We start from the raw sequence: 18,523 nt of genomic DNA, 5'->3' as shown, positions 1-18,523 counted from the left end.
AGTGTGTGTGTGTGTGTGTGTATGTATGTACAGTAGAGTCTCACTTATCCAACATATATGGGCCGGCAGAACGTTGGATAAGCGAATATGTTGGATAATAAGGAGGGATTAAGGAGAAGCCTATTAAACATCAAATTAGGCTATGATTTTACAAATTAAGCACCAAAACATCATGTTATACAACACATTTGACAGAAAAAGTAGTTCAATACGCAGTAATGCTACGTAATTACTGTATTTACGAATTTAGCACCAAAATCATAGAATCATAGAATCATAGAATAGTAGAGTTGGAAGAGACCACATGGGCCATCTAGTCCAACCCCCTGCTAAGAAGCAGGAAATCGCATTCAAAGCACCCCCGACAGATGGCCATCCAACCTCTGCTTAAAAGCCTCCAAGGAAGGAGCCTCCACCACGGCCCCGGGGAGAGAGTTCCACTGTCGAACAGCCCTCACAGTGAGGAAGTTCTTCCTGATGTTCAGGTGGAATCTCCTTTCCTGTAGTTTGAAGCCCTTGTTCCCTTGCGTCCTAGTCTCCAGGGCAGCAGAAAACAAGCTCCCTCCCTCCTCCCTAGGACTTCCCTTCACGTATTTGTACATGGCTATCATCATGTCTCCTCTCAGCCTTCTCTTCTGCAGGCTAAACATGCCCAGCTCTTTAAGCCGCTCCTCATAGGGCTTGTTCTCCAGACCCTTAATTATTTTAGTTGCCCTCCTCTGGACGCTTTCCAGCTTGTCAACATCTCCCTTCATCTGCGGTGCCCAAAACTGGACACAGTATTCCAGGTGTGGTCTGACCAAGGCAGAATAGAATAAGGGGGAGCAGGACTTCCCTGGATCTAGATGCTATTCCCCTCTTGATGAGGCCAGAATCCCATTGGCTTTTTTAGCAGCCGCATCACATTCCTGGCTCATGTTTAACTTGTTGTCCACGAGGACTCCAAGGTCTTTTTCGCACACACTGCTGTCAAGCCAGGCATCGTCCCCCATTCTGTATCTTTGATTTGCATTTTTTCTGCCAAAGTGAAGTATCTTGCATTTGTCCCTGTTGAACTTCATTTTGTTAGTTTTGGCCCATCTCTCTAGTCTGTCAAGATCGTTTTGAATTCTGCTCCTGTCTTCTGGAGTGTTAGCTATCCCTCCCACAATGTATGTCACAATGTATTGAAAACATTGACTACAAAAATGCCTTGGATAATCCAGAATGTTGGATAAGCAAGTGGTGGATAAGTGAGACTCTACTGTATCTATGTATCTATCCCTGTGGAATACTGTCCAGGGTGTTTGAGGCAGGTGTGAATGGTGCAACATGATTAGCATTAGAATAGCCTGGCAGCTTGAAAGCCTGGCTGCTTCCTGCCTGGGAGAAATCCTTGGTTGGGAGGTGTTAGCTGGCCTTGCTTGTTTCCTGTCGGTTATTCCTCTGTTTCCAGAGTGTTGTTCATTATTGACTGTCCTGATTTTGGAGGGTTTTTTTTTGCATACTGGGGGCCAGACTGTGTTGGTGTTCATGGTTTCCTGGGGGGGGGGGGGCTTCTGCCTCCCCTTCCCCTTTGCGGCGCAGCCCCTGGACCTCGGAGGGGGGGCTCTTTGTGGGCGTGGCCTGCCCTCCCCTCCCTCCCTTGGGGCGGGGCCAGAGGGAGGGAGGGGGGAGGCGCCCACCCGCCCCTCCCTCCCTCCCTCCCTCCCCGTGTCCCTGCATCCCTCCTTCCCTCCATCCGTCCACCCGAGGCGATGGCTCTCCGTCCGCCTTCCTCCTCCTCCTCCTCCTCCTCGTCCTGCGTGTCCTGCTCTTCCTCCTCCTCCTCCTCCTCCTCCTCCTCCTCCTCCTCCTCCGCGTGCCATGAATTACATCTTCGGGAACAACGCGCTGCTCTACTCGCGGGCCGGGCGGGGCGGGGGCGGGGGCGGCGGGGGGTGGTCGTCCAAGCTGAAGCCGCCCTGGGCCGGGCGGGGGTCTTCGGAGGGCGCGGCGGGGCCCGGGTCCGAGCCCACCGCCTCCGCCTCCTGCTTCTCCTCCTCGGCCTCCCCCTCGGCGCCCTCCCGGTGGCAGCAGCTGGGCGCCTTCCTCTCCCGCGGGCAGCGAGGCCTCCTCTTCCTCTTCGACTGCGCCTCCGTCGCCGCCACCGCCTCCCGGCAGGTAAGACCGCCAAGGACGGGGAAATGTTGGCCTTCTCCGCAAACAGTAAACAAGCCGGGCGGCGGAGGGGAAGGCGAGGGACCCGCCGAGGGGCCGGAAAGGACCAGGCGCCCCCCCCCCACACCTCTGCCCTGGGCTGGGTCTTGCAGGGGGGGGGAGGGGGGGACACACAGAGAGGCCCCTTGGCGGATGAAAGGGAGGGAGGGAGGGAGGGAGGGGTGCCGCCCCCCTTCTTCTCTCTCTGAGGCCACAAAGGCAGAGTTTGGGGGAGATGCCCCTTCCTTCCCTCCTTCTCTCCTTCCTTCCTTCCATCCATCCATCCTTCTCTCCTTCCTTCCTTCCTTCCTTCCTTCCTTCCTTCCTTCCTTCCTTCCTTCCTTCCTTCCTTCCTTCTTTCTCTCCTTCCTTCCTTCCATCCATCCTTCTCTCCTTCCTTCCTTCCTTCCTTCCTTCCTTCCTTCTTTCTTTCTCTCCTTCCTTCCATCCATCCTTCCTTCCTTCCTTCCTTCCTTCCTTCCTTCCTTCCTTCCTTCCTTCCTTCCTTCTTTCTCTCCTTCCTTCCTTCCATCCATCCATCCTTCTCTCCTTCCTTCCTTCCTTCCTTCCTTCCTTCCTTCCTTCTTTCTCTCCTTCCTTCCTTCCATCCATCCATCCATCCTTCTCTCCTTCCTTCCTTCCTTCCTTCCTTCCTTCCTTCCTTCCTTCCTTCCTTCCTTCTTTCTCTCCTTCCTTCCTTCCATCCATCCTTCTCTCCTTCCTTCCTTCCTTCCTTCCTTCCTTCTTTCTTTCTCTCCTTCCTTCCATCCATCCATCCTTCTCTCCTTCCTTCCTTCCTTCCTTCCTTCCTTCCTTCCTTCCTTCCTTCTTTCTCTCCTTCCTTCCTTCCATCCATCCATCCTTCTCTCCTTCCTTCCTTCCTTCCTTCCTTCCTTCCTTCCTTCCTTCCTTCTTTCTCTCCTTCCTTCCTTCCATCCATCCATCCTTCTCTCCTTCCTTCCTTCCTTCCTTCCTTCTTTCTCTCCTTCTCTCCTTCCTTCCTTCCTTCTCTCCTTCCTTCCATCCATCCTTCTCTCCTTCCTTCCTTCCTTCCTTCCTTCCTTCCTTCCTTCCTTCCTTCCTTCTTTCTCTCCTTCCTTCCATCCATCTATCCTTCTCTCCTTCCTTCCTTCCTTCCTTCCTTCCTTCCTTCCTTCCTTCCTTCCTTCCTTCCTTCCTTCTTTCTCTCCTTCCTTCCATCCTTCTCTCCTTCCTTCCTTCCTTCCTTCCTTCCTTCCTTCTTTCTCTCCTTCCTTCCATCCATCCACCCATCCTTCTCTCCTTCCTTCCTTCCTTCCTTCCTTCCATCCATCCATCCTTCTCTCCTTCCTTCCTTCCTTCCTTCCTTCCTTCCTTCCTTCTTTCTCTCCTTCCTTCCATCCATCTATCCTTCTCTCCTTCCTTCCTTCCTTCCTTCCTTCCTTCCTTCCTTCCTTCCTTCTTTCTCTCCTTCCTTCCATCCTTCTCTCCTTCCTTCCTTCCTTCCTTCCTTCCTTCCTTCCTTCCTTCCTTCTTTCTCTCCTTCCTTCCATCCATCCACCCATCCTTCTCTCCTTCCTTCCTTCCTTCCTTCCTTCCTTCTTTCTCTCCTTCCTTCCTTCCATCCATCCATCCTTCTCTCCTTCCTTCCTTCCTTCCTTCCTTCCTTCTCTCCTTCCTTCCTTCCTTCTCTCCTTCCTTCCATCCAGCCTTCTCTCCTTCCTTCCCTCCTTCCTTCCTTCCTTCTTTCTCTCCTTCCTTCCTTCCATCCATCCATCCTTCTCTCCTTCCTTCCTTCCTTCCTTCCTTCCTTCCTTCCTTCCTTCCTTCCTTCCTTCCTTCTTTCTCTCCTTCCTTCCATCCATCTATCCTTCTCTCCTTCCTTCCTTCCTTCCTTCCTTCCTTCCTTCCTTCCTTCCTTCCTTCCTTCTTTCTCTCCTTCCTTCCATCCTTCTCTCCTTCCTTCCTTCCTTCCTTCCTTCCTTCCTTCTTTCTCTCCTTCCTTCCATCCATCCACCCATCCTTCTCTCCTTCCTTCCTTCCTTCCTTCCTTCCTTCCTTCTTTCTCTCCTTCCTTCCTTCCATCCATCCTTCTCTCCTTCCTTCCTTCCTTCCTTCCTTCCTTCCTTCCTTCCTTCTTTCTTTCTCTCCTTCCTTCCTTCCATCCATCCTTCTCTCCTTCCTTCCTTCCTTCCTTCCTTCCTTCCTTCCTTCCTTCCTTCCTTCCTTCTTTCTCTCCTTCCTTCCATCCTTCTCTCCTTCCTTCCTTCCTTCCTTCCTTCCTTCCTTCCTTCCTTCCTTCTTTCTCTCCTTCCTTCCATCCATCCTTCTCTCCTTCCTTCCGTCCTTCCTTCCTTCCTTCCTTCTTTCTCTCCTTCTCTCCTTCCTTCCTTTCTTCTTTCTCTCCTTCCTTCCATCCATCCATCCTTCTCTCCTTCCTTCCTTCCTTCCTTCCTTCCTTCTTTCTCTCCTTCTCTCCTTCCTTCCTTCCTTCTTTCTCTCCTTCTCTCCTTCCTTCCTTCCTTCTTTCTCTCCTTCTCTCCTTCCATCCATCCATCCTTCTCTCCTTCCTTCCTTCCGTCCTTCCTTCCTTCCTTCCTTCTTTCTCTCCTTCCTTTCTTCCTTCCTTCCTTAATTTCTTAATTCTGGATGTCACTGTTGTCACGGCAACAGAGTGGGATCCCGGCAGGACCCTTCCCGGCCTGGCTGCTGTGAGTCTTCCAGCCTGTAGGACCATGTTCCAAAAGCATCTTCTCCTGACGTTTTGCCCACCTATATGGCAGGCATAGGAGCCCAGGTGGTGAAGTGCGTTAAAGCGCTGAGCTGCTGAACTTGCAGACCAAAAGGTCCCAGGTTCAAACCGCGGGAGCGGCATGAGCACCCACTGTTAGCCCCAGCCCCTGCCAACCTAGCAGTTCGAAAACATGCCAATGTGAGTAGATCAATAGGTACCGCTCTGGTGGGAAGGTAACGGCGCTCCATGCAGTCATGCCAATGGCCACATGACCTTGGAGGGGTCTACGGACAACGCCGGCTCTTCGGCTTAGAAATGGAGATGAGCACCAGCCCCCAGAGTGTGAGTAGATCAATAGGTACTGCTCTGGTGGGAAGGTAACGGCGCTCCATGCAGTCATGCCAGTGGCCACATGACCTTGGAGGGGTCTACGGACAACGCCAGCTCTCCGGCTTAGAAATGGAGATGAGCAGCAACCCCCAGAGACAGACATGAATGGACTAACGTCAGGGGAAACCTTTACCTTTTACTATGGCAGGCATCCTCAGAGGTTGTGAGGTCTGTTGGAAAAACAAGGCAAGTGGGGTTCATATATATCTCTGTGGAATAAATGATGCTCAGGGCAGGAGGAAGAAATGCAGTGCTAATCTAGGTGACCAATAGGCAAGAGTTCATTCTCTCCCACCCTGGACATCATTCCACAGGGAGATATATATATATATATATATATATATACCACTTGCTTAGTTTCCAACAGACCTCTATCTCTGAGGATGCCTGCCATAGATGTGGGTGAAACGTCAGGGGAGAATGCTCCTGGAACATGGTCCTATAGCCCGGAAAACTCACAGCAACCCAGTGATTCCGGCCATGAATGCCTTCCACAACGCCTCCCTGACTGTTCAGCAGTGGAACTCTCTGCCTTTGAGTGTGGATGAGGCTTTGAAGCCGAGGCTGGGTGCCCGTCTGTTGGGGGTGCTTGGATTGTGCTTTTTGTGCATGGCAGAATGAAGGGGTTGGGCTAGGTGGCCCATGGGGTCTCTTCCTACTCTAGGAGCCTGTGATTGTGCTTTTCCTGCCTCAAAGCGGAATGAGGTTGGGCTGGATGGCCTTTGGGATCCCTTCCAAGTCCGTGATGCTACAGTTCTAGGAGGGGCCGGTAGGAGGGACTCCCTTCTGGTCCCCCCCTCTTTCCATCCATCCATCCATCCATCCTGTTTGTGAATCAGTTGCAGGGCTGTGCTCTCTCCTCCCTCCTCTATTGCTGTGGTTCTGGGGTGGGGGGTTCAGAAGGAGGCCATTGGGCTCCTGGGGGGGGGGGGGGTCAGATTGGCAGGTGTCCTCCCCATCACCTCCAGCCAGGCAACCGGCCCGCCTTCTCGAGGGTCAGCCCTCAAGCTTCCTTGGCCTCTGGCTGCTTTCCTCCAACAATTGAAACAATTGAAATCCTGGATGTTTGGGCTGGCCTTTGGAGAGACAGCCATTGGATGACCAGCCTCAATATAATTCTATTCTGAATGTTATTAGGTTCTTTTCATCGGGGTAGTTTAATCTAATTATTTTATCTTATATTTCTGCTATAGTGCCCCCCTCCCCACCTTTGAAGTTGACAGATTTGCATTGGTGGTTGTTTGATATTACAGTAGAGTCTCACTTATCCAAGCTAAACGGGCCGGCAGAAGCTTGGATAAGTGAATATGTTGGATAATAAGGAGGGATTAAGGAAAAGCCTATTAAACATCTAATTAGGTTATGATTTTACAAATTAAGCACCAAAACATCATGTTATACAACAAATTTGACAGAAAAAGTAGTTCAATATGCAGTAATGCTGCGTAGTAATAACTGTATTTACGAATTTAGCACCAAAATATCACGATGTATTGAAAACATTGACTACAAAAATGGCTTGGATAATCCAGAACCTTGGATAAGCAAGGCTTGGATAAGTGGGACTCTACTGTATTACTATTGTATAAACCAGGGGTCCCCAAACTAAGGCCCGGGGGCCGGATGCGGCCCTCCAAGGCCATTTACCTGGCCCCCGCTCTCAGTTTTAGACTTAGACTCGCCCAAAGTCTGAAATGACTTGAAGGCACACAATAACAACAATCCTACTTGATTATCTCAATGGCCAGAAGCAGGCCCACACTTCCCACTGAAATCTTGATAAGTTTACAGTATGTTGGTTAAAATTATTTTTATTTTTTAAATAATGTATTGTTCTTTCATTTATCAATATTGTAAATGAAATATTGTAAATGAATGATATGGTAATAGTATAATATATTGTGTATACATATAATATAATGTAATACAATATAATATTTATTTATTTATTTATTTATTACTTTATTTCTACTCCCGTCCTTCTCACCCAATAGAGGAGACTCAGGACGGCTAATAATAATAATACAATATAATAATATTGTACAATATAATAATATTAATTATATATTATATATTAAATGTAATATTACTAATAATATTACGGTATAATGGTATAGTAAAATATAGTACTATATAATGCTAATATTGTGCTATGCTAATAATATAATATATTGTATGTACAATATATTATATTATTAGCATAGCACAATATGCTATGTGGGGTATAAATGTAGTAAATAAATAAGTAATTGTCGCTGGGTTTTTTTTTCTTGTTTTTTTTTGCACTACAAATAAGACGTGTGCAGTGAGCATAGGAATTTGTTCATATTTTTTTCAAATGATAATTCGGCCCCTCAACAATCTGAGGGAGCATGAATCGGCCCTCCACTTAAAAAGTTTGAGGACCCCTGGTATAAACCTTTGTTTTAACTTCTGTTTTATCATCATCTCGAGTTTTAAACTGTGTATATTGTTAATGTATTTGCACTGTTACTTTCGTAACATTGTGAGCTGTCCCGAGTCCCTGTGGGGAGATGGTGGCGGGGTATAAATAAAGATTATTATTATTATTATTATTATTATTGACACAACGACGTTGTATGACACAGCAAACAAGATAGATATGCTGGATTTCGTTTCACAAAATCACAAGTCGAACACTTCCCAAGTGTCTAGGACTCTGTGATGTATTTTCGGATGATGCGTGCAGATCCCAGTAAGGTGGCCTTTTGCAGTTGGCAGATCGTAATTTTGTCAATGTCTATTGTTTCCAAATGACGGCTGAGATCTTTTGGCACGGCACCCAGTGTGCCCATCACCACTGGGACCACCTGCACTGGTTTCTGCCAGAGTCTTTGAAGTTCAATCTTGAGGTCCTGATAGCGGCTGAGTTTTTCCTGTTGTTTTTCTTCAATGCGACTGTCACCTGGGATGGTAACATCAATGATCCAAACTTTGTTCTTTTCCACAACTGTGATGTCTGGTGTGTTGTGTTCCAGAACTTTGTCAGTCTGGATTCGGAAGTCCCACAGTATCTTTGCGTGTTCATTTTCCACAACCTTTGCAGGTTTGTGATCCCACCAGTTCTTAACTGCAGGGAGGTGATACTTGAGGCATAGGTTCCAATGAATCATTTGGGCCACATAGTTGTGCCTCTGTTTGTAGTCTGTCTGTGCAATTTTCTTACAGCAGCTGAGGATATGATCAATGGTTTCATCGGTTTCCTTGCACAGTCTGCACTTTGCATTATTATTATTATTATTATTACTATTATTTCCTGGCCGCTTTTGGGCTGTTGGCAGTCAGGCTGTGGGCCACAGCAGCAGAACAGGCTCCATTCAATTGGGGTGGTTCTGTGGCGGCTGGGACAGTGCCCGTGTCCAGGCTGCAGGTGGGGCCAAGGGGCCCTTGAGTGGCCCTCGCATCTTGTGGATGAGGCAGCCCTGAGCAAAGGCCAGACGGGCACCCCCTCTGAGCAGGTGGCAGCCTTCAGTGCACCAGGAGTGCATGTGGGGTGAGTGGCCTTCTGCATCAGGGCAGGGCCTCCCTCCCTCCCTGGATCAGGGCCTGGGGCCCTCGCAGCCCCCTCCTCCACCCTGCTCCTGCCCCCCCCCCCCCCGGCCTCCTGTGCCAGGGCCAGCAAGGCAGGGAGTAGGAGCGAGGCAGCGAGGGGAGGACTGGCTTCAGAACGCAGCCTTGGGGTCCTTGCTTAGTGGGCGCAGGCGGCGTGAAGGCCAGCCATAGGTGACCCCCTTCCCCTGGTCATTGCAGGCAAGGTGGGTGCCTATTGCTGGTCAAAACACCCGCTCTCCAGAAGGAAGAGAGAGAGGGGGGGGCAATAAATGAGCCTGGGTGCCAGAGGGAATGTGGGGTGGGGGGGGGGGTCCTGTGCCTGGCCCCTTCATCTTGGGTCTGGGGGAGGGGGCAGGAGGCAGGGGTTTTCCTCTTCAAGGGGGCTGGGGGGGGGAAATGGGGCTGCCCCTCCTTCCCTCCCTCCCTCCCTCCCCTCCTGGCTACAGCCTGTCTCGGGGTCAGTGGTTCTTCTGGGCCAGGAGCACTACTTGCATCTCTGTGACCCCTGTGGCCTTTGACTTCCGGACAAGTTGGGGGGGGGGGTGGCAGTGATGGTCAGTGCCCTGCTTGGCCTCCCTTCCCCTTCCGTTCCTGGAGCCAAGGGGGGGGGGGAACAGGGGGAGAAGCCCTGCCCATGAACTGAGATGACCCTGGAGCCCAATGTCGATGCCCCCCCCCCCTCCAGTCAGGCAACCGGGTTGAATCCTTGTGGAGGGGCCTGTCTATTATGGGGCGCCCCCTCCTCCCCATGAGCTGAGCACCTTAAGCAGAGGCAGGCGCGGGAGGGAGCGCAGCCAGAGATGCAGCCAGAGATGCAGCACCATCCGCAGCATTGGGCTCCTCTGCCACAGGCTCAGCAGGCGACGCCCCACTTGCTTGCTTGCTTATGTATTTAGCTCACTATTTATATTCTGGCCTTTGTCACCGCTTTCCAGGGTGGCAAGCCCATCAAGCAGTAAACACTTCAAAACAATGGCACACAATCAGAGCCCGAATGCCGCGCTCCCAGCCCCTGGATTGGTCTGTCTTTCACTAAATGCTTCGTTCGCCTCTGGGCGCTTTCTGGTCCCTCCAGCATGGCTCTCTTGCATTCTTGGCCCAGAAGCCCTTCATTTCAATGGGACCTTCTCTTGGGCTGCTGTGAGTTTTCTGGGCTGCCTGGCCATGTTCCAGAAGCATTCTCTCCTGACATTCTGTCACATCTATGGCAGGCATCCTCGGAGGTTGTGAGGTCTGTTGGAATGATGCCCAGGGTGGAAGAAAGAAAGAAAGAAAGAAAGAACTCTTTGTCTGTTGGAGGAAAGTGTGAATGCTGCCATTGGCCACCTTGATTAGCATTGAATGGCCTTGCAGCTTCAAAGCCTGATTGCTTCTTGCCTGGGGGAATCCTATGTTGGGAGGTGTTAGCTGGCCCTGGTTGTTTCCTGCCTGGAATTCCCCTGCCTTCTGAGTGTTGTTCTTTATTCACTGTCCTGATTGTAGAGTTCGTCCAAGGGATCCTTGCGTGTTTGCCGGTCCTTTTCCTTCTGTGTTCCCTACATTTGAGGCTGAGGTGACAAAGGGAATAGCGGGGCCAGAATGAGTCAGGCCAACCCCAGGTCAGTGCAGGCCCCAAACCTTCGGGGGGGGGGGGGGTCTCCTTGCAGTGAAGGGGATTGCAGGCAAAACACACGAAGCGGTTGTGCTGTTAGGATACCAATGGTGTTTTCCAGCGGAGAGGCCTGGATGACCTTTGCGCTGGGCCACCCGCCTGTCCCTGCTTCACGCAGAGGCCGCGCTGGCCATCGCTCCCTGGGTCCACGCAAAGCAACGTGGCAGCTTGGTGTCATGGGCAGAATGGCGATGCTGCGGAAGCCCAGCCGTGCCGCCTTGCATTATTAACGTGTTGCATCTGCCGTTGGCTTTTGTGTCTCGGGAGGCAGCTTGAATGGCTGGCCCGTTTCTCAGCCAGGCCGGTTTTGTGCTCTCCATATGCCGGGCACGACTGCCCTGTTGCCATGGAGCCAAAGGTGGTCCAAAGGTGGTCCAACCATTGGTTGCATCTGCAGGAGCCTGGTGCCCAAGTGGAGGGAAGCCTTGCGGAGAGAAAAGGTGGGATGTAAGGAAGCACAATCATCACAATCACGGTCCCTCTCTCTTCTTCCGCTTTGTCAGGCCTCTTCCACGTGAAACAATAACAACCCTGCGTCCAGTTCTGGGCAAGAGGGAGGGGGCAGAGGGGGTCACACCGGTCAGGGGCCTGCCCGCCATGAGTTCCCCCCCCCCAGGGGTGGCCGAGGGACGGTCAGCCTGAAGAAGGGAAGGTGAAGAGGGGGCAGGGTGGCCAAGTGACCATCTGTAAGTACCGCCAGGGATGGATGACCAGTGGAAGGGGCGGCTCACAGAAAGCACTCAGTAGTGCAACAGGATACAAGTACAACAAAATACAGAAACGTATACATTAATAACAATAAAATTAACCCACTTTAAAACAGCAATAAATTAAAAAGATGCTATAAAACCCAGCAAGCTACAAAAATAGCGGCAGTATACTATGTCATTGCCCCTAAAGTGCATGTGAAATAAATCCCTAATCCTCAAATGTAGTGATTTAGGCCATAATCGCTAAACATGGTCAAAGGCTTTTTTTTAAAGCCATATTTTCAGGTGTTTGTGAAAAGCTTGAAGGGTGGGGGCTACGCTAATCTCCTTAGGGAGGGCGTTCCAAAGCCAGCAAGCCACCACCGAGAGGAGCCCCCCCCCCCCAAGCGATATTAGGGCCTGCGCTGGTTCATAGAAGGAGATGCCATCTCGAAGGGAGGTTGGACCCGAACCTGCACTTGGAATTAGGCCTGGAAACTCATCGGCAGCCAGTGGAGCTGCTTTCATAGGGGCATGGTATGCTCCATATAACTAATGGCAGTTTCTGGGCCGTCTTCAAAGGCAGCCCCATGTAGAATGCATTGCAGTAGTCCATTCTAGATGTGATTAAGGCATGGACCACCGTGGCCAAGTCAGGCTTTTTGGGGTACAGTTGCACCTGGCGCACAAGTTTTAACTGTGCGAAAGCCCTCCTGGCCACAGGTTGCCATCCTGTACCCCAATCAGCCCCATGACTGGCCAGGAGGAACTCTGTCTTGTCTGGATTAAGCTTCAGCTTGTTGGTCCTGATCCGGTCCATCACAGGTGAATGGCCAGGGGTCCAAGCAGGTGTCCCCCAGCATCACCATCTGGGTATGATCCTCCAGGAAGGAGCAGGGCGACGGCAAGGCAGTGCCCCCAAGACTCATTCTGGAGAGCCAAGCCAGAAGGATAGCATGGTCGATGGTATCGAAAGCCGCTGAGATCATAGAATCGTAGAGTTGGAAGAGACCTCATGGGCCATCCAGTCCAACCCCCTGCTAAGAAGCAGGAAATCGCATTCAAAGCACCCCCGAGATGTCCAGCACTCCCCCGTTTAGCTCTCTGTGGAGGTCATCCACCAAAGCTGTCTCATTCCGTGACCAGGACTAAAGCCAGACTGTGATGGATCAAGATAATCGGTTTCATCCGAGAATCCCTGGAGTTGGGAAGCCACCACGTGCTCCAGAACCTGATGCTGTGTTTGTGGAGCCGTTTCTCCTTGGGAGAGGCAAAGCCCGGCGTGAGGGCAGAGTCTCAAGAGCCGTGCCATTTTCACCATCGGCCTTAGGAGTGTCGTCCGGGTTGACTTCTGCGGAAGGGATGCTTCCCGCTCCCTCTTTCCTTTCTCAGTGAGCTGCCCACACTTCCTGAAAGCGGAGCCGAAGCCGGTTTGTTGTTTTTTCGCCCCGCAAACCACGCTCCTGGGGTTCTGCTGCCTCCGTTTGTGAGTGGACTGCTTTTCAGCCGCGAGAGGATCTTTCCGGGTGGGAATGAGTGTGGCAAACGGTGCCACAATCATTCAAGGGATCCATAAGGTCCATTGAGCGGGGCTCATCTAAATTGCAGACTCACACATCCCTCGCCGCCGGAGAAAGGTTGTGCTCGCAGCTTGCTTGGATCGGCTTGATTTATAGCTCTGGCAGCCTGCTCTCTGCACAGCCAGCTTCATTCATGGGAGTGCAGCATCAGCATCATCATCATCAGCAGCAGTAGTGGTGGTGGTGAGGTCCCTTTTGCAAAATAACTCCAGGGTTTTGTGACTCTCCGCCTCTCTCTCTCCTTTCCCTCCGGTGACCCTCCACTCCAACTGGTGGATTTGTGATCACAGGTCTTTCAGGGACCGTGGCCCACTTCCAAGCGCAGTGCCCCAGTGCTGAGCAAACATACTTCCAAAGGGCAGGGAGCAGCTTCTCCACGGTTTCTCTGGGCGCCCATGCTGCCCTCCGTGTCCCATTCTGGACGTGGCTGCTCTCTTCTCTCCCCATTTCCCCCTTTTGCAAGGCGGCTGGCTGAGGCTGGAGGAATGCAAAGGGCTGCCAGGGGAGGACAGTGGCTATGGAAGAGCGAGGAGTGGGCACACAGAGAGGGGCGCAAGCAGTCCCTCCCGGGCTCTTTGTCCTCCGTCTTGGAGTGCGGTGGTGGTGGTGGTGGTGGTCAAGGCCGGCGGTGGAAGGTGGAAGCGCAGAGCCCTGGACTCCGCACCTTCACCACCACCGCACCTCCTGGCCTGACCCTGCTGGGATGGCCCCACTGTCACTGCGTCAGTGACATGCATGGCTACGTGCATGGATTGAGGTCTGGGCTGAAGGGTAGGCAGGACCCCCCCCCCAAACCGGAGCGGAACAGGTCCCACCTCCCAGAGTGGCAGCACCCCCTCCACCCCCAGAGTCCGGGCTGCGCCCACAGAGGCCGGGGAAGGCCAGCGGGGGGAATTGGGGGGAATTGGGGGAATAGTGCCCGAGTTGCAGAGCAGAATGGCTCAGCGCCCTTGGGCTTCTCTCCTGAGATTGTGCTTTTTAACAACAGGAAATAAAACTGGCTTATTTTTGAAGGCCTGCACCCCTTCTTCTCCCTTTGGGCAAGGCCAAATTGGGCAGCAGTGGGGCTGGGGAGGGGGGCCTTCCCGCTCGAGGCTCAGGGAAAACTTTGAGGGGCGGAAAGGGCTTTCCTGGGGACTTCTCTAGACTAAAACATAAAGCAAGCACGCTCCCTGCCCCGCCTGGTGCTGGCCCCATGGGCTCCTGGTGGGTCTGTTTGTGTTCCCTGCTCCCCAACTGGCCTGGGAGTGTCCTGACCCCCACCCCCTTCACGGACGCAGCCGGGTGACCTTCACAGTCCGCTCCCTGCCTCCCTCCCCCCTCCCTGGAAAGATCGATGATCCTGCTGCCTGGCCCAATGGGCACCCTTGTTTGCTTGTGGCCGGCCTGCGTGCGTGAGGGCCGGGGCATCGCTCTCCTCTTTTTCTGTCCCGGGGAGCCTTCCTTCCTTCCTTCCTTCCTTCCTTCCTTCCTTCCTTCCTTCCTTCCTTCCTTCCTTCCTCCCTCTCCGGCCCTTCCTTCCTTCCTTCGTCCACTCCCTGGCCTGGCTGCCCATGAGCGCTGCCCCCGCCTTCCGCCCGCATGGCTGCTTCTGTGGGGCTCCGGAGGCGCACGGCTGCGAGGGCGGGGGGCGGTGGGGGGGCGCCCAGGAGGGGGGGTCCCTCTGCCCCCACCCCCCGCCCAGGCCCCCCGCCCCGCCTGCTGCCGCGCTGCCCTTGGCCTTGAAGCACCCCCGGGGCCGCTTCCCCAACCTGCGGGACAGCGTCAAGAAGAGCCCCACCAAGAGCACGGCCAAGGCCCAGGCCGCGGGGAGGGGGGCCCAGGTAAGCCAGGGAGGGAGGGGTCTTGAGGCTGGTCCCTGGGTGACCCCTCCCCCTCCATCCTGCAGAGCCATTGTGCCTGGGGCGGGGGGGGGGGGAGGGGAGTGGGCCGCTGCCCGTGGGAGCTTTAAATACCTGAGGCATTTGGCTGAGCAGATGGTGGCGGTTGGGGGGGTCTGTGTGGGAGGGGTGCTTGGCGGCTGAGCTCCGCACTGCGCTGCGTGGGGGGCGCAGATGGAGGCCCCTCTCTGTATGGATTGCCTTCGTCCCTTCATCCCAGCAGCCTGCTTATAAAGTGGGTCGCATGTCATCCTTGGCCAGCAGGCCTCACGGGTGGTGGGACCTCTCCTCACGCCTTTCTTTATGGGGGTGGGGGGGTGGGGTGATGGAAGCCGTGGGTTGTGGTGGTGTCAGTGGCTGTGAGGAGGAGCCAGGGCCAGTGGGGATCAGTTGCGGTTGTCCAGGGCCAGCGGGAGGGGCGGGAGTGTGCCCGTTGCCCTCCTTGCGGCTGTGCTGGGCCCCCAGGGTGGTTGGGCTGCAGTGGCTTTTGTGGAGCTGGTGGGCAAACGGTTTGGCCGCTCAGAGGCCCCTCTCCGATTCCAGTGTGGGTTGCAAGCAGAGCATGGTGACCCAGGGCTGGGTGTCTTGAGCTTGCCAGGCTGAAGGATGGGCACCGGGAATCCTAGGATGCTTGAGTTGTTTAGGACCTCCAGAGGCCATCCAGTCCACCCCTTCGGCCATGCAGGAAAAGCACAATCAAAGCACCTCTGACAGATGGCTACCCAGCCTCGCTTTGCGGACGTTTTGCCTCCATATGTTTGCAAATTCAGAGACTGTTGGGGATGGGTGGGTGGCATGGAAAGACTGGGGCCATGGGCCAAAAGGAGGGGCTGCTCCTCTTGATGTGGCTTTGCCCTACCAGGGTTGGAGGCCGTCTTCAGGGACTGTCCGTCCGTCCATCCATCCATCCATCCATCCATCCAGGAGGCTGGCCTTGGGAAGGGCAGCAAGAGAGGTCAAGCTGGCCACAGGGCTTCAGTGACCCAGGCCCTGGGAGGTCTGCTGGTGCTGCTGTCGCGGTCATACAGTGGTATCATGCATTTACAAAGGGAGGTGTGCCCGGAATCATATTTGGAACTAGAACAGCATTTTACATGTATATTTGCGGTGTGATGATATTGCTCTATATTCTACAAATCACATTTTTTGTGTCTGAAGTTTGCAGAAACAATAATAACGCCGCTGTTGCCCGAGCGCATGCATCGCCGCTGTCCCTGTGGAAACGGGAGAGGCGGTTTGGGCGCTCGCGCGGCTGGCTCTAATTTTAGAAAACAAGCCAACGAGGCTCTTGTGTAAGAGGCAGTGATCCGGGTGCGGCTCGCAGGGACGGCTCTGTGGGGGCTGCTGCCCGTCCACCGGAAGAGAGCCCTGTGCGTGTGTGTGCGCTTGGCAAGACCGCCGTCTGACCGGAAGGCCTTTGGCCTCTTGACCGGTGGGTCTGGTGCCTCTCACCGTGTGGCTGCGCTCTCCTCCTCTGGGCCCAGACCAAGTCCCAGAACCAGAGGATCATGGAATCGGATCGCAGTCCCTCCGGTCCGGCCCCAGTTCCAGCACTTGGGATTTCCGGTGCGCTGCAAGAGGCCTCCTTGGGGGGGGGGGGCACGAGGGGCTTCTCTGGCTTTTAGAAACACATTTAGGGCTGTAGCTGTGGCACTCACCAGGCCCCAAAACGTTGCTCTTGTTGCTGCTGTGAAACCAGCATTTGCAAGTGGTGTTTCCTGGTTTTGGGGTGCCCTGTTTTGCCACAGACCCCTGCCCCTGAAGGAGGAGGAGGCGGCCCCCCTTCTTGCTTGGGTCAAGACCCCAGGAGACCCATTGGGCGACCTTGAGCAAGTCACACTCTCTCAGCCTCAGAGGAAGGCCGTGAGGACAAGCCTTGCCAAGGAATCCCTGTGGTGGGTCCAATTTAGGGTTGCTGTAACTTGGAAACAGTTTGAAGGCACATAGCAGCCCCCAGTTTCATCTTGGATTGGCCTTCCTTGCTTTTCAGTTAAGTACTATGGGTTACCTTGGATGCCATGTCCTAACCTTTAGAGCAGCAAACAATCAGTCTCCCCCTCCTCAATGTGTGGTCCTTCCAGGCAGGCATTTTGCTTCTGGGCGGGGGGGGGGGGGGGGGGGGGGCTTGAGGGGCTTCATCCCCCCCAAAATTCTCAGGGTGGTCCGCGAGAAGGCCTTACGTTTATTATTTAAACTGTTATGTTTATTCATATCATGATCTGAGCACCATTTTCAATATATCCCACATGCATGAGGGTATTGCGATAACGATACTTAAGGTTTGCTAGGGTAGACCCTCTCCCACTCAGACTCAGCCCCCCCCCAGAAGCAAAATCCCAATGCCCCCCCACCCCCCGAATCAAAATCCTGGCTACGGGCCTGCTTCCAGGTATTGAAACGTGGCTGTCGTGTCCCGTCTCAGCCTCCCTTTCTCAAAGCCAAACAGACCGAGATCCCAAGGCCGCTTGGCGTCCACACGTTTGACCATTTGTTTTGCCCCTGTTCCGCCTTGTCCGTGTTGTTCAGTGTCCAGCGCTTGTCAGTTTCCTCTAATGTGAACCTTTGTGTTTTCAATTTAAAGGCAAACCCCCCTCCGCTCCTCGTGAACGCAGACACTTCGGAGACACCGACTTATGTAAGTTCCTTTTGGCGGATTTGTATGATTCTCAAACCTGTCGTTTCTTTTTGCCTTGAAATTAAAGGCAGGCTGTCAGGGGAGGGGTCAGGAAGGAGAACGGGAGGGGGTTTTGGTTTTCTCCGCTTGGAAGCGCTGTGCAATGATGACGCCCCTTCCTTCCTTCTCTAAGGAAATGGCATTGGGGGGGGGGGGTCAGCCACCCTTCGGAAGCGCTCCGAGCGTCTTGGATCTTGGAGTGAGTCTTTGTGGACAACAAGTTGAACATGAGGCAAGAGTGTGATGCATCAGCTAAAAAACCAATGGGATTTTGGGCCACATCCAAAGGAGTTTAGTGACTAGATTGAGGGCAGCCACAGTGCCTTTGTCTTCTGCTTTGGTCCGACCTCTTTACCTGGAATCACACTGTGTCCAATTCTGGGCCCCACAATTCAAGAGAGATATTGGCTCTTAAGCTGGAAGGTGTCCAGAGGAAGAGGGGGACTAAAGGGATCAAAGGTCTGGAGACCATGACCCATGAGGGTTGTCTTCAAGAGATGGGTCTGTTTAGCCTGCAGAAGAGAAGGTGGAGAGGAGATATGAGAGGAACTATGTACTTACTTACTTTCTTAGGCGATCCCTCATAGGTCAAGGACAATGGTCTTCCAGTTGTGGGGTCTTGGGGATGGATCCGTAGATGGCTGAAGAGACCTATTCTTGATCTGCATGTTCTCCCTTCCACAGTGAGGACACAGTGAGGTGGAAGGCGGTCCCGGTCAGGGTTGGCTTGACGGGCCTTCCTCTTGGCACATTTCTCCCTTTCGCCCTCCGTTTGTGCCTCTTCGAACTCCGCAGCACTGCTGGTCACAGCGGACCTCCAATTAGAGCGCTCAAGGGCCAGGGCTTCCCAGTTCTCAGTGTCTATGCCACAGATTTTAAGGTTGGCTTTGAGCCCATCTTTAAATCTCTTTTCCTGTCCACCAACATTACGTTTCCCGTTCTTGAGTTTGGAGTAGAGCAGCTGCTTTGGGAGACGGTGATCTTTGGGCATTCGGACAACGTGGCCATGTATCAATATAAGGAAGAGGGAGGTTTCCTTTCTCTGCTCCAAAAACTAGGATTCAGTGGAGCCATAGGTTCAAATGACAGGGAAGGAGATGCCACCTGAACATCATCATCATCATTTAATTACTTATTAATCGCCCTCCATCCACGATGCTCTAGGCGATTTACAAGATAAAATTGTAAAGGATAA

The 18,523-nt window shown here is 53.2% G+C and overlaps 1 protein-coding gene across 13 annotated transcripts in view; it reads left to right on the top strand.

Annotated features, from left to right (window-relative positions):
* Positions 1 to 18,523, top strand: part of dlg1 (discs large MAGUK scaffold protein 1) — an 84,075-nt gene that overhangs the window by 38,434 nt on the left and 27,118 nt on the right. For 5 of the 13 annotated variants that reach the window (XM_062977536.1, XM_062977540.1, XM_062977537.1 and 2 more), the window contains one exon: positions 17,236 to 17,289. The exons of 3 other annotated variants lie outside the window; for them this stretch is intronic. In XM_062977536.1, the coding sequence (XP_062833606.1) occupies positions 17,236 to 17,289 (54 nt within the window). Of the gene's footprint in view, positions 1 to 1,649; positions 2,143 to 14,218; positions 14,598 to 17,235; positions 17,290 to 18,523 lie in introns of those variants that run through there. 5 more of the 13 variants (XM_062977534.1, XM_062977533.1, XM_062977545.1 and 2 more) reach the window with 4 other exon arrangements.

Source organism: Anolis carolinensis, chromosome 3 (assembly GCF_035594765.1).
Source record: "Anolis carolinensis isolate JA03-04 chromosome 3, rAnoCar3.1.pri, whole genome shotgun sequence".
NCBI classification, from domain to species: Eukaryota; Metazoa; Chordata; class Lepidosauria; order Squamata; family Dactyloidae; genus Anolis; species Anolis carolinensis.
This window is presented reverse-complemented; position numbering and strand designations above follow the sequence as displayed.